Genomic DNA, 15,243 nt, shown 5'->3' with positions numbered 1-15,243 from the left:
GTTACCATATGAGCCAACAATCCCACTACTGGGCATATACCCAGAGAACACCATAATTCAAAAAGGCACATGCACTCCAATGTTCACTGCAGCACTATTTACAATAGCCAGGACATGGAAGCAACCTAAATGTCCATCAACAGATGAATGGATAAAAAAGATGTGGTACATACATACAATGGAATATTACTCAGCTGCAAAAAGGAATGAAATTGGGACATTTGTAGAGACATGGGTGGATCTAGAGACTGTCATACACAGTGAAGTGAGTCAGAAAGAGAAAAACAAATATCATATACATATATGCGGAATATAGAAAAATGGTACAGATGAACTGGTTTGCAAGGCAGAAATAGAGACACAGATGTAGAGAACAAACATATGGACACCAAGTGGGGAAAGCTGGTGGGGAGGGGAGTTTGGGGTGGGATGAATTGGGAGATTGGGATTGCCATATATACATTACTAATAAGAAAAAAAAAATCAAATTGTACACTTTAAATATATGCAGTTTATTGTATGTCAATTATATCTCGATAAAAGTTCTTAGAAAAAAAAAAAAAAAAAGAAATGTATTGCTGTTTTACTACCAGAGTAGAAAATGTATTTAATTTTTAAGCTTACAAAACAATTTTTAAGAAAATTTATTTTTGTTTAAGTTGTAAGATAGGTTACAGAAAATTATATTTGCCCATTTAACCTATTAAATAAATATTGATATTAAATAGTATCACTTTCTTTATGAAAGCTCAGAATACACTGTAGATAAATTCACTTGCCTTTCATTAATTTAATTTACCACTTTATATGTTATGTAGGTTCATTTGTTAGAGAATATTGTAGCTGACTTTTCCCATAGCAAAAAAAGAAGAAAAAATCCCTGACATATCTAATTCAAATATAACATGAAGCCTCCTACTTCTACAATAATGTAAATTTAAACAAGTCAAACTTTTGAGGAAAGAAATTATGTTTTCCAATTAATCACCTCATGGTTTATTCCAATCTTCCAAATATAAAGAAAAATATCTTCCACCTATTATAGTATTTTATGGTTTGATAATTTGTAGCTTTTTAATCATAAAAAATGTTATGGTCAAATTTCATTTGAAATGATTAGAACTAAATGTAAAGACCAAATATTAGAAACAAGAATGTTCTGGAGGTCACAATGTAATTTATATTGAATGAAAATATCAGTATCTGTGTTTTCCCTCATTTCTCTTTTGCACAGTAAGTTTTATTTGTCACATTACAAATGAGTTTAAATTTGTAGTGGTTAAGTATTTTGCATTCTGAATTTTATAAGCATAGATCATGGCTAACATGATTTCTAAAAATGCTCACAAGATGATTTAAAAATTGAAAATAAGAGCATAAAATAAGCTTACTGTTTCACCAATCTTCCCAATGTTTCCTTGATCTCCTAATTCTCCCTGTTAATAAAGAATATAAAGTTGCAAAAATGATTATTTTTCAAACAAGATTACTCTGGACATTGCTCCTGTTTTCATTTTAATGTAATTATCTAGTTATAACCTAGAAAATAACAAAGGAACTTTAAGTTATTCAAAACTCTTATAGTATATGTATGGGATGTAGTCTTTCCTCTATATTAAAATATTAATAACCTGTTTTCTTAAATTATATTCTTCTATTTATGACTTTTAATCACTTTTAAAACACTTTTACAAATAAAATTTTTAAAATAAAATATCTACTGAGGTATACTCTATAAAAGGCAGAGTGGTGGCACTGCAGAAGATATTAAGAAGAATGAAAATATAGGCCTTGCCCACAAGGGCACTCTCTTTGCTTCAGTCGAGCACAGGAAGCAGAACAGAATACATGCCACAGGTAAGTACTAAAGGAGTTCCTAGCAGCAGGCACCCTGTGGGCAGGTGCAGCTAGAGCTGGCTTCACTGGAGAAGTAATACATGTTCATAATCTTAACCACAATTCTGCCATCCTTAAAGCTCTGAAAACCCAATGTTTTTCACAACACATTTGGTGGCAAACTTGACCTAAACTGTGTTTATTTGGTAGCAATGCTTCTTTACCTGATCTGAGTGAGGCTATTTATAGTCTTAATATAGCTTGATTAATCTGAACATCCTTACATTTCACCCCAGAAATAGCAATATGTCTAATGATGGTTGTGCTGTCCCATAACCTGCTGGCAGTGTTAAGCAAAATACAGTATACATACCATATTACCTTTCAAAAATCCAAACATTAATGGTTTCAAAAAATAAATTATGAAACTGTATTTCAGTTGGGCCCTGAAGAATAGGTGATTTTTACACTGGTGAAGAGAGGCACTTTTAGTGGTGGGGAATGGCATGAGCAAAGGCTGAACAAAAACCCAGATGAATGAAAGGTAGACGATTAAGTTCCGGGTATCACACGTAGTTAATCTGACAGGAATGTACATTTTATTTATACCAGAGATAGGAGATTAAACCACCAATTGCTATCTAAAAATTAATAATTATATTGCAGTGTGGGGTAGTTAAACTCACTGAACAGTACTGTAGCCACTCATGATATGTAGCTACTCAGCATTTGAAATTAACTGTTCTGAACTTAAAGGTGATGTAAGTATAACATACACACTATATTTCAAAGACTTTATATTAAAAAATTTCATTAATATTTTTAATATTGATTACCTGTCAAAATGATAATATTTTTATATCCTGGGTTACATAAAATATACTACTAAAATTAATCTCTTCTAATTTCTTTTCACTTTTTTTTTTTTTTTTTTACTGTGGTTCACATCTGTGATTCATATTATATGCCCTACTGGATGGTGCTGATTTTACACAATGAAACCTAATACTCACATAGGCAATCAGTTTGAAATAAACTTTCAAAGACTGTAAGATTTTTCTATTTCTGTATGTGTTTAGATAAATAGTAAAGAATAAAGTACTGCAGTAGTATATTTGAAATCCTAGTTTTGTGTGGTTTTTTTTTTTAAGCTCTTTATTGGAATATAATTGCTTTACACTGTTGCGCCAGTTTTTGCTGTAACAAAGTGAATCAGCTGTATTTATACATATATCCCCTCCCTCCCGTGACTCCTTCCCACCCTGCCTATCCCAGCCCTCTAAGTCATCACCCATTATGGTGTTGATCTCCCTGTGTTATGCAGCAGCTTCCCACTAGCTATCTGTTTTACATTTCGTAGTGTATATATGTCAATGTTACCCTCTCACTTGAGGACATGGGGTAAGGGGCGAAGGAGAAGCTGGGAAATCCTAGTTTTTGACTGACAGTTCATTAGACAGCTTTTGTAGAAAGTATGTGGCAGGATTTTATATATATATATATACATATATATATATACACACACACATACACACACACACACATATGTATATATATAAAATTTCATATACATTCATAATGTGTGTGTATATATATACATATATATGTATATAATGTGTGTGTGTGTGTATATATATATATATATATATATATATAAAATGTTCTTTAATTTTCTCATTACCCAATGCCTCTTTCAAATTCCAACAAGGGAGATGGACCCTTTGTGATACATAGTTTTAAGGGAGGTCTGTGTTAACAGGTAAAAAGCAAAAGTTGCTTGCAGCTAACCTACATTCCTGCTTTAGTTTTCAGAGAGCCTGAATATAGGAGGTAAGTTGTCTTTGAGGGCAAAAAGAGACAGAGAGGGATAATTCCCCAGGCCTAGGGAGAGAACAGAGATCCTAGGGTTCTGTGAAAGATGGTGACTTTTAGCCAACTCCCAAGTGTTCCCCAGACTGCCAGGTTCCTAGTGGATAGCTATGTAATACACCAAGGAAGAAATTTCAGGGACAGGTATGAGGACTGAACATTAGAGAACTTCCTTCACTTCCTAGGTAACAAAGATGCCACCTAGATGCCGGTGTAACTCTATGGAGGAAGCAGGATGTCAATAATGAATGAGATTAGTTTCTTGCCAGTTTGACTGGATGGTAGCTCACAGATGGATTTTTTTAGAGCTATTTGGCAGTACAGGGATTAAATACAGTAAAGGAGAATTAAGTGTTCTGTTTATAAATATCATGCTTCTATTTTCTGGGAGTTTTTCTATGTAACTTGAGAGTCAGGTACACATACTCCCTCAAGATAATTTCAGCACCAGACATGCTGACACATTAAAAAATATTTTAGCTCATATTTCTTTATTAATAGACCTCAAAAAGTGTTGTTTAGTTTTTCCTTAGTTTCTAGTATCATAAAAATGAAGAGTTAAATATAAACAATGAACTCTAGCTTTAGGAAATTTAGCAATAAATCTGTGATGCAATTCAATTTTTCATTAAATTTTAAATTTGTGCAAATCACTAATTCTTATAAGTTAGTTTCTTTCAGACCTTAATACTGTACATATAAAACCACCGCATTACTTTATATTCATTGGTGTTACCAAAATATTATACAAAACTTGAAAACAAAGAAGGTAGGTAATACATTTTTTCAACATCATAAAAGTGTGAAGAATACCCAAAGATTATCCAGAGTATGTACTTAGTTAGACTTACTGTATAGTATTGATTAAAGGACCCTGACTTAGTGAATATATATATGTGTGTGTGTGTATATATATACACATAATATATATATATTTATACACACACGCATTCATATATAGATTTTTTTAAGTGAAGTTATATTAACTTGTAGATTTCTGTTCCGTGGAATAGAAAGTTTATTGTCCCGTATCCAACCACACATCTTAACATTCCTTCACTAAAATGCATATCCAATTATAGATATAGACACAGTTATAGTCATAGATATTTATAGACATATATATAGATACAGATATAAAGATATATAGCATTTCAAATGCTATTAATATTTGAACCAGTTTTAACATATAACTGGTTCCTTCAATTAATGAGTTGAATAAAATTTTTGACGTGTTCATTTTACATTGTTGTGAAAATCATAACTTTATCTTTTTGAACATTATACTTTATAACTGGTCATAAAGTCAGTTGCTTTACCTTCAAGCCTTCTGGTCCTGGTTCACCCGCATACCCCTTTGGACCTGGTTTTCCCTAGAAGAGAACAAACAAACAAAAAAAAAAGATATGTCTAATCATTCTTACTTTTGAAAGTTTCCTAATTTATGAAATTCAGACTATCCTATGAGATGAAACACTTCAAAATTATTTGATAGACACATTTTATCAAACTCATTAGCCATTCATTCTATCATGTTTGACTGTCTACTTGCCATGCACAGTTCTAGGGACTGGGGATTAAGGAGTGCACTAAACATACTTGCATTCACAGGGCTTACATTCTATGGAGGATGACACACAAAAAAAGTAAAATACATAGTATGTTAGGTAGTGGTAAATTTGAAGAACATCAAATTAAGCAGGAAGGGAGATATAAACTGTTGTGGGAGTTTTCTTAAAATTTTTGATAAGATTGCCAAAAAAGACCTCCCTGAGAGAGTGGCAATTGAGTAAAAAAAAAAGGGACAAGTTATATGGATGTGTGAAGGAAGAGCATTCCAAGCAGAGGCAAAGAGCATGTGTAAAGGCCCTGAGGCAAGAATGTGCCTGTGTGGAGAAACAATGAAGAGGAAATGCATCTGGAGAGAGTAAGAGAGGAGATCAGTAAGAAAATGAGGGATGAGAAGGGAATGGGCAATAGGAAGCCAGGGCATGCAGGGCCTGGCAGGTTACAGTAAGGGCTTTGGCTTTACTTCTGAGTGAACAGGAAGCCCTAGCTTTGAGAAGAGAAGTGCCAGGATCTATGCTTTAACAGGATCACTCTGATGGAAGAGCAGTAGCAGGGAGTCCAAAGAGGAGTCTTTTTCAATAATCCAAGTAAGAGATGATGACAGTGGCATAATCAGGGTAGGAACAGAGCAGGGTGTGAGAAGCAGTAAGATTCAGTATATAGTTTGAAAGTAGAGCTTCCAGGAATTGCTGACAGGTCATGTGTGGAATGTGAGAGAAAGAGAAGAGTCAAGAGTGAACTCAAGAATAAATTCATTCAGTTGTAATCTGAGTAAGGTACCAAATGAAATGAGGAAGACTGTGGGAGAATAGGTTTGAAAGGTAAGTTGAAAGTTTAGTTTTGGACATTTCAGTTTCATAGCCTTGTTAGCATCTAAGTGGAGAGATCTTGTAATTAATACAAGAGCAGAGCTTAGGGGTAGAAGGTTCTGATCTGAACATATAATTTTGGAAATCCCCAGCATTTTGATGGCATTTAAAGCCACAAGAATGGACCAGCTCATCTAGGCAGCGAGTGTAGATAGAAAAGAGAAGTCCACAAACCAAGCCCTGGGGCACTCTAAAATTCAGAATTGAAGAAATGAGGAAAATATGCAAATTTGCTGTGCGAGAATTAGAAGGAAGATAATACAGGTAAAGAAAGTCTTTGCAGGAGGAGAGTGAGCTTGTGAAATCTGAGGGATACTTATATCCCTCAGATGCAGATAAAACATTACAATGTTTTAAGCATGATGAGGAGGGAATGTGTGGTCATGAAGGGCTGTTGGACTGGGTTACAAGAGAAAATGCAGTAGAAATGAAAGGGATGATGGCTGGGGAATGAGAAGTTTAAAATTAAAAATAAAGAGATTGCTGTTACTGGTAATGACAAGGTCAAGGGTTGACCCACAACAGTAAGCAGCTGAAGACAGCAGAGTATAAGATCCCTGGAGAAGAGAAAGTCAATATCCTGGAGTAATCTATAGTACATGGTTTCTAATACCAAACAACTGATGTTTGATTGATTACACAAGATTTGATTAAGGAGATCATTATACCTCAACCAATCTGTGTGACAAACTCAAATCTTGGGTGTAGAAAAAGTGTATGCGGAGATTGCTAAAAAGAATACTAATTTATAATATCTACTAGACATTATATATTTGTGTTTTATTATTCTCATCCATTAACAAGTACTCTCATATTTTTGTTTCTTAAAATAAAGCAAAACAAAACATCTCTCTGGCTCTCATTCTGTTTTGACTGCATATGAAAACTTTAGCGACTTATATTTAGGACTTCCACCCAAAAAGTTGTTCTGATTTTTGCTTCTGTCTTGCTTGAAATTGTCTAGTGGTTCCCTACCAAACACAAAATAGAGCAAAGAATCAAAAATTATCCTATTATTGTTTAATATCAAATGTTCTCTATTCAATTTGCAGATATAAAAGAAGAAATATAGTTGAGTCTAAATCATTAGATGTCTTTGATATTTGCAAAAAAATTAATAATACATTTAATTCACACTGTCTGAAAAAACAGGAATATTCTTAGCAGGAATATTTCTTTCATCTTTAATAATGTAATGCTCAAGCACTGCACTATATTAAGAAATAGTTATACATCATCTGCTGCATTAAGGAAAGAATCTCACTGGAATCAGGTACCAGCATATTTATAATCTCTTTGAAATCAAGCAATTCAGAGTATCAGTATTGGAGTCATTTATTTTGGTCCTGTTTAAGTTCTGTCATATTAGGGTTATCTTGAGCATGTTGTGCTTAAGCACATAATATTAAAGCCTTATTTTTCGGTCTAAAAATGCAGTCAATATCTTGCAGGGTTGTTTTCAGATTAGGGATGATTCCTGTTACAAACTTAGAGCAACACTAGGCCTAAATTAATATTCAACCAATAGTAGCAACAATAACAAATATTATGACTGAGTAGGCAAGAGGTAAACATGGTTTTCCTGTTTTCTAGGGAAGTAAATTTTAAATAAGACCAATTACACTGGAGCTCAAATAACAGTCTTTCTGTTATATAACTCACCTCATAAAAAAATGAAAAAAAACCTCTTCTTTTTCTTTTAACAAGAGAGTGGCAGTATATGTGCTAGTGAGGTAAAAGTGCAAAAGAAAGAATTACTGTCCCCTTAAATGTAAAAATACTTTAAGAATCTGTACCTTATGATGGTCTTAAGAAAAAAATGAGATGTATTTTATGTGAATCTAATAAAACCTCTTAAAATATATGTGTTGCACAGACCTCAATTACTTCATGATATTGTAAACTTTTGTCATGCATCCCCGAATTCTTAAAAAATTCATTTTCAGAACTTGAAAACAAGTAATTCATATATTACCACACAATATCATCTGAAAAAAAAAAGTTAGGCAGAAAATATGTCTTGTTTGTTCTCCATTATTTTACTGACAAATTCAGAAACCAGAAATTTCCAAAATATTACTAAAATGGTTGATGTATTTAGTTTCATAATACACTTTGAGAAACTTTATAAATAACTTGTACAAATTACTAAGACCATAGACTGAAGGAACTGAAGGAATAAGCAAATATGTAGTAGTATAACATCATTTAAAATATCCCTGGAAAATTTTAGTTATAGGTCTATTTTATTTCGGGCGATTGTATTTGCCCTTAACATTTGGTGCCATTAAAAAATATTTACCAAACAGTTGTTTTAAGAGAAGCACTCTTCAAAACTTATTTATATGATACCTACTCTTGGCCCCAGTTCTCCAAAGGATCCAACTGGTCCTTCTTCTCCCTTAAAAAAGAAGATCGGAACATGTCATGGCCTGAAATAAGTATATTTAAAAATGTAAACCCTTATTCCCTTTTTTCTGAAATCTGAAGCTCTGAGATGTAATGAAAATAATACTGTGATTGTCATATTTTAGAACTATATCAATCCATTACATTTAAATTTTTTGTGTGACAACCCCACACCTACATTAAGGAGGATATTTTTAAATTGGTAAATGATATAAGTTAAATATAGAAAATTGAGAGTGGATAAGAGTGAAAGTGAGTAGGGCATTACAACAATCAGGATTAGGAATCAGTGAGATTGTGAATTAGGGACAGCATTTACCTTCTTGGGCTCAATATCTCTGACATAGAGAGGAACTCAAATTCTTAACAGATGGAAATCAATATACATTGGCACATTAAAAAATTACTGGTACAGAACATAATTTGCTCTTGGCACATTCTGATACTTAATTCATTTAGCAAATATATTTTTGAGTCTCAGTTCTGTCTTAAACCTTAGAGATAAAGGTATATCAGATCCTACCCAATGTCTAGAGTTTCTTTTTGTCTAATTTACAGATCCAATATTTTCGGGATCAAACCATCATAAAATATAAAATTTTGTGCATTCTTCTAAGGATTAAACACTGTATGGGTGGATAGAGAATAGAGAAACATAAACCAAATTTTTTTAAAGAACTTTTATTGAGATACAGTTAACAGACAATAAACTGCATATATTTAGAGTGTACAATTTGGTATCCCAATCTCCCAATTCACTCCCCCCAACCCTCCCCACTTCCCCCACTTGGTGTCCATATGTTAAAACAAATAATTTTTATACTTTATTATCTAAGGAAATTAAAAAGTAGTAAATGTGTTCATCCTATTTATTGATATATTTTCTAAACATACTGATTTTTTTACCTTTAAATAAATAGTTCATATTTACCACATCTGAATAACATTTACAGACCTCTTTAGAGTCATATATTCTATCTTACTTATTTAAAAACATTTTGCTTAGTCCATAATTCAATTAAAATATAATTTATGGGTTAGAAATATAAAATAGACATAAATGGTAAATATAAATTCTAGTACATATGAGTGAGATTTTGGGCTCAGATTCTTCAGGCATCCCATGGAGACCACTACATAAATCACTTAATGAATTCAGAACATTAAAATGATTCTAAATTCCATTCCATAACTGCCAATATAAAACAGTAACTTGAAATCCTCGATGGCAAAAATTGTTCATAGTAATGTAAAACTTTCTTTCAACAAAAACTAAAGTCACACAAAAAATAAAAAAGGAAAATTTGAATTAAAAAATTGCTTACTGGATATTTATTTTCTCCATACCTGAGTTCCTTTGAGACCAGGAGGTCCAGGAAGCCCTCTATTTCCAATGAGTCCCTATAAACGTAACATAAGGACACACAATAAAATGTTGAGCTCAATTAATACTTTTTCAATAGGCCATTAGTCTCAGATGTGCAGTACTATTTGGTACCATTCATTTCCCATTAGGAAGTTATCAAAATGAGATGGAAGGATACATAAGCAGAAAACTGCACGTCATCCAAAAAGTTGGAAAGCATATGATAAACTTATTTTTAAACAATGTCAGTGTTCACATAATCTGCTCAGTATGCTACTCTTCAGTTGGACACCTTTTCATAAAAAGTACTCCTAAACTTAAAGCAACAGGCCCAATTGTTAATCTGATGCTAGTACAATAAACAGATATTAGAGCGTTCACAAAGTCTGAAAACAGATGGAGAAGATATATAGTGTTTCAGTATCTGTTTTGAGACTAGCAGAGTCTGGAACACATTATTCATATGAAATGCTCTTCAACTTACTTCCTTTCTTGATATGGGCTAGTAAAAAAGGACAATTTGCAGAAGAAAGTAATAATCTGAACTTGATTAGGAATTTCAAGATTAAAAGAAATCTTTTGTTAATTTAAATGCATGTTGTTAAAACTCAAATGCTCTTTGAATAACAATTCATCCAAGTAACTAAAAGAAAAATATTCCTATTTCAGAAAACACTATGTATCATCTATTTAACATAACATTTTTCTTGTTTTGTTCTGTTCCCCTAACTATGCAATGTGCCAAAGTTTTAAGTAAATCTCTTTTAAAAACTACCTCTTGCATTATTGCTTTTAGTAAGCCTATAATCATTAAAAGGTTTTTATCTAATTTTTAGCTGTAACAAGTAACTATGCCAAATAGCTGACCTACAGACGGGACTGATCTTTAATTTGGAATGCAGCAGAGTGACAAAAGTGCGTGAGAATCTTTCCTCCATGATACATCTTGGTCTACCATTGCTATGTTCTAACACAATCAAAAAATAAAAAATTCTTCACCAGTTTAAAAGTCTGTAATATATTATCACAGGCTTATTCTGTACATAAACACCATTCAAGGAACTGCATGAGTTTAGGCAATAACCTAGCTGTTTTGGGCAGCTTTCTTATTTTTAATAGGAAGAGATGGATTATTGAAATGAGTGTATACCGTTCTATGCAAGTCCAATATATATTTATCTTTTTTCAGGCAAAAGCATCCTAATTTTCCTTAAAGAAACAGTCTTTCTCCATGTGGTTTGAAGGAAGGTGACTCTACCCCGACTAAATTTAAAGGTGGACATGTGACAGGGACCTTAGTCAGCATATTCTATATCCCTAGAAACAGTGGTTGGTTCAGTAATGAGCCAGAAACCCAAGTTTGTCCAACTAAAGAAAATTTTGGACTACCGTGGAACAATTAAGACAGAATAGCATTAAGGATGATGCAAACCTAAACAGAAGGAAACCATGAAGGCAAGAGAACCTGAAAATGAAATCAATGCATTAATAAACAGAATGAGTGGGTTCTAATGATATTTTTTGGGGTCCTGGGTATAGTTTCATTTGAATTCCTAAAATTCTCACATATTTATACAATCATATTTTAGTTGAGTTTCCATTACTTACAACTGAAAGAATCCTGATTGATACAATGACTTCTAACTCTTAATATCCAAAATGCTCTTCTAGAACTCTAAGTGATTGGTTTTAAATGTTTAAACTGAAAGTCAGAATCAGAATGCTGTGATATTTAAATTCCACCACAGGATAGCTAATGTTTTAGTTATTTAATTCATGTGTTCATTCATTTTTTTGTCAGATGTTTTATTAATTTTCTACTATGTGTAAAGTCCAATAAAAAGCAGAATATTAGTCCTGGAGTATACAAATATAAATAAGACACAGTCCCTGTTCTCAATGAATTCATAATTTATTATGGCAGAAGGCAATTTAAAATAAAAATCTGAATAAGAGTTGTAACAGAAACAGAAGTATAAGCAAAGTGGAAAAGGAGACTTAAATGAAGGAGCAAAATCTTTTCTGGGAGCATCAGAAATTTTTTAACACATGCAAATAATTTAGTATTAAATTATGATAGGTTAATAAAAACATAGCTAAAAATAAGCACACACCAAAAACTTATCAGTAATTGTGGGGTCTCAAAAGGCATTGATGAACGCACAATTTTAGGTTGGAGCATATGTTTAGGAAACTGGCTTAGCTCCATACCCAGGGTGTAACCAGAAGAGGGCTGAATGATCCAAGAGAACTAGATTTTGCTATTCTCTCACTGCAGCTATTTACCCTGGGGAAGTGGCACCCTGACTAAAAACCAAAAATAACCCTTTCAGGGAGGCAAATAAGCCCAGGTTCCTTTTTCCTTCCTCTTCCAAGACTAACTTAAAATCTTAAAGGAATAAAAGCTGAATTAAGGGGAAAAAACTAGTTATACGCTGTTTTATAAGAAACACACCTAAAACATAAATATGAAGAAAATTAAATTTCAAGAAATGGGAAGAGATATGCAAGTGATTTACCAGCACCAAAATAGCTGAAGTAATTATATTAATGTTGGATCTAACAGACTTCAAGGTAAAACAGATTATTAGCATTAAGAGCGTTCACTCAATAATGATAATACAATGAAAACACAATTTTTATACATTTAGTGATACAACTTCTAAATATATACATTAAAAACTGATAAAGATAAACTGAGAAATCCACTATTAGAGAGGGAAATTTTAACATATCTCTTCCAGAAATAGGTCAAGCAGATAAAAATCAGTAGGAACAGAAAATACTTAGATAGCAAAATTAATAGCTTGATCTAATGGCCATATATAGAAAACTGAATGCCCAAACTGGAGTTAACACAGTCTTTACAAGCCTACATGAAAGACTTATGAAAACTAAAGGATATCTACAAGAAAGGATACCTATCAACAGAACTATCAATTTAAAAAGTGTAGTATATCTATACAGTGCATTACTATATAGTGAAAATGAACACACTATAATAATATGCATCAACCTAGAATAAGCTGAAAGGTTAAGATTGAGCGAAAGAAGAAAGTAACTGAAGAATGTATGTAGTATGATTTCCTTTACGTGAATTTCTAAAATAAGCAAAATAACAAATATTATGAGTGTACACATGGTAAAAGTATGAGAAAACAAAAGAATGATTACCTGTTAATGCAAGAAGGGAAGAGACAGATATGATTGGTGAGGGATGTACAAGGGGATGCCAATCATCTATTTCTCATCAATAATAGGGTTTGTTTTATTATTACTTTTTAAATTGTGTATGTTTCATATTTATTGTGTTAAATACACAAACATTTTTAATGTAAAATGTATAAAATCTGAAATTGAGTCTGGATTCAAATTCCAGCTCTGAAGCCTACTAGGGATGTGACCTTAGTCATTATCTATAAAGTCATGTTGCCATAAGCATTACAAGGTAATAAATTTTATTTGTTAACAAATAAAATGGTTCCTGAAATATAAAAGAGACAATAAATATTAGTTACCTTCTCCTTATTCATTGCACATTGATAAGTGTTTGCCACAGTTTCTGCACTGGTATTTTGCTTACCTTCCCTATACATTCATCAAATTCATATCAATAATGTACTATAATTATTCTTCCTAAAACATCTCTTTCATCATCTCACTCCTCTCAAAATCTTCCATGCAGTAGAGCTCTTGTATGCAACTGAAGTTAACTTGTTATTAGCTTAAAATAGAGTGTTATAACCATAAGATGTTTTATGTAAGCTCCATGGTAACCACAAAGAAAATACCTGTAAAAGACACACAAAAGGAAATCAGGAAGGAATCAACGCATGTCACTACAAAAAAAAAAAAAAATCAATAAAACATAAAAGGAAGATAGCAAGAAATGTAAGAGGGACAAAAAAAGTTACAAGACAGAAAGCAATTACAATTAACAAAATGGCTATAGTAAGTCCTTCCTTATCAGTAATTATTTTAAATGTAAATGGATTAAAGTCTGCAATCAAGACTTAAAGTGGCTGAATAAAGAAAAAAAGATTCCTAATTGGATCTACAAGAGACTAAATTTAGATTTAAGGACACACATAGGATGAAAGTGAAAAGATGGAAAAGGCATTCCATGCAACTGATAACCAAAAGAGCAGGGATGTCATACTTACATCAGATAAAATAGACTAAGTCAAAACTATCTCAAGAAACAAATAAGGCCATTGACTAATGATAACTTTCTTCATCAGTTCACTAGAAAAATATAACTATTATTCATAAGTATGCACACAATATCAGAGTACCCAAATACATTAAGCAAAAACTGACAGAACTGAAAAAACAGCAAGCAACACAATAAATGCAAGAAATTTCAATACCCTGTGTTCAATAATTGATACAACAACCAGACAGAAGATCAATAAGGGAACAGAGAAGTTGAACAATGGTATATACCAGGTTATCCTAATAGACATACATAGAACATTCCACCCAAAGCAACAGAATACACATTCTTTTCAAGCACACAGAAAACTTTCTCCAGCATAGATCACATATTAACTCACAAAAGTTTTTAACAGATATAATAAGATTGAAATCATAATAACTATCTTTTCTAACCACAATGGAATAAAACTAGAAATCAATAGTAGAAGGAAAAGTGAAAAAATTCATAGTAGGTGAAAATTAACATACTTTTGAAGAATCAAAGATGAAATCAAAATGGAAATCAGAAAATATCTTGAGACAAGTAAAAATAAAAACACAACATACCAAAATTTATGGGATGCTGCAAAAGCAATACTAACAGGGAATTTTATGGTGGTAAACATCTATATTATAAAAGAACAAAGATCTCAAATAAATCACCTAAATTTGCACCTCAAGGAACTAGAAACAAAGAAGAAACTAAGTCCAAAGTTAACAGAAGAAATAAAATAATAAAGATTAGAGCAGAAAAAAAATGAATTAAGAATAGAAAAACAATAGAAAAATCAACAAAAATAGAAGTTGATTCTTTGAAAGGATCAATGAAATTGACATCTTTAGCTAGACTAAGGAAAAAGAAGATTCAAATAAAATCAGAAACAAGGCAAGTTAGAACTAATGACACCTAAATAAAAAGGATCACAAGAGACTAACATCAGCAATCAACTGGATAACTAGAAGAAATGGATAAAATTCCCAGAAACATACAACCTACCAAAACTGAATCATGAAGAAACAGAAAATTTGAACGGATCTACAACTAGCAAGGGGATTGAATAAGCAATCACAAACCTCCCAGTAAATAAAAGCCTAAGACCAGATGACTTAACTGGAGAAGTCTACCAA

At 32.2% G+C, this 15,243-nt stretch overlaps 1 protein-coding gene across 1 annotated transcript in view; it reads right to left on the bottom strand.

The window, feature by feature from the left end:
- Positions 1 to 15,243, bottom strand: part of COL24A1 (collagen type XXIV alpha 1 chain) — a 346,898-nt gene that overhangs the window by 192,965 nt on the left and 138,690 nt on the right. Inside the window, exons 22-25 of the mRNA XM_057714246.1 lie at positions 9,900 to 9,953; positions 8,500 to 8,544; positions 5,025 to 5,078; positions 1,392 to 1,436 (exon numbers count right to left, since the gene is read on the bottom strand). Of these exons, the coding sequence (XP_057570229.1) occupies positions 1,392 to 1,436; positions 5,025 to 5,078; positions 8,500 to 8,544; positions 9,900 to 9,953 (198 nt within the window). The remainder of the gene's footprint in view (positions 1 to 1,391; positions 1,437 to 5,024; positions 5,079 to 8,499; positions 8,545 to 9,899; positions 9,954 to 15,243) is intronic.

The sequence above is a fragment of the Hippopotamus amphibius genome, chromosome 1, assembly GCF_030028045.1.
Source record: "Hippopotamus amphibius kiboko isolate mHipAmp2 chromosome 1, mHipAmp2.hap2, whole genome shotgun sequence".
Classification (NCBI taxonomy): Eukaryota; Metazoa; Chordata; class Mammalia; order Artiodactyla; family Hippopotamidae; genus Hippopotamus; species Hippopotamus amphibius.
Note: the sequence above shows the minus strand (reverse complement) of the source record. Positions and strands in the feature narration are given on the sequence as shown.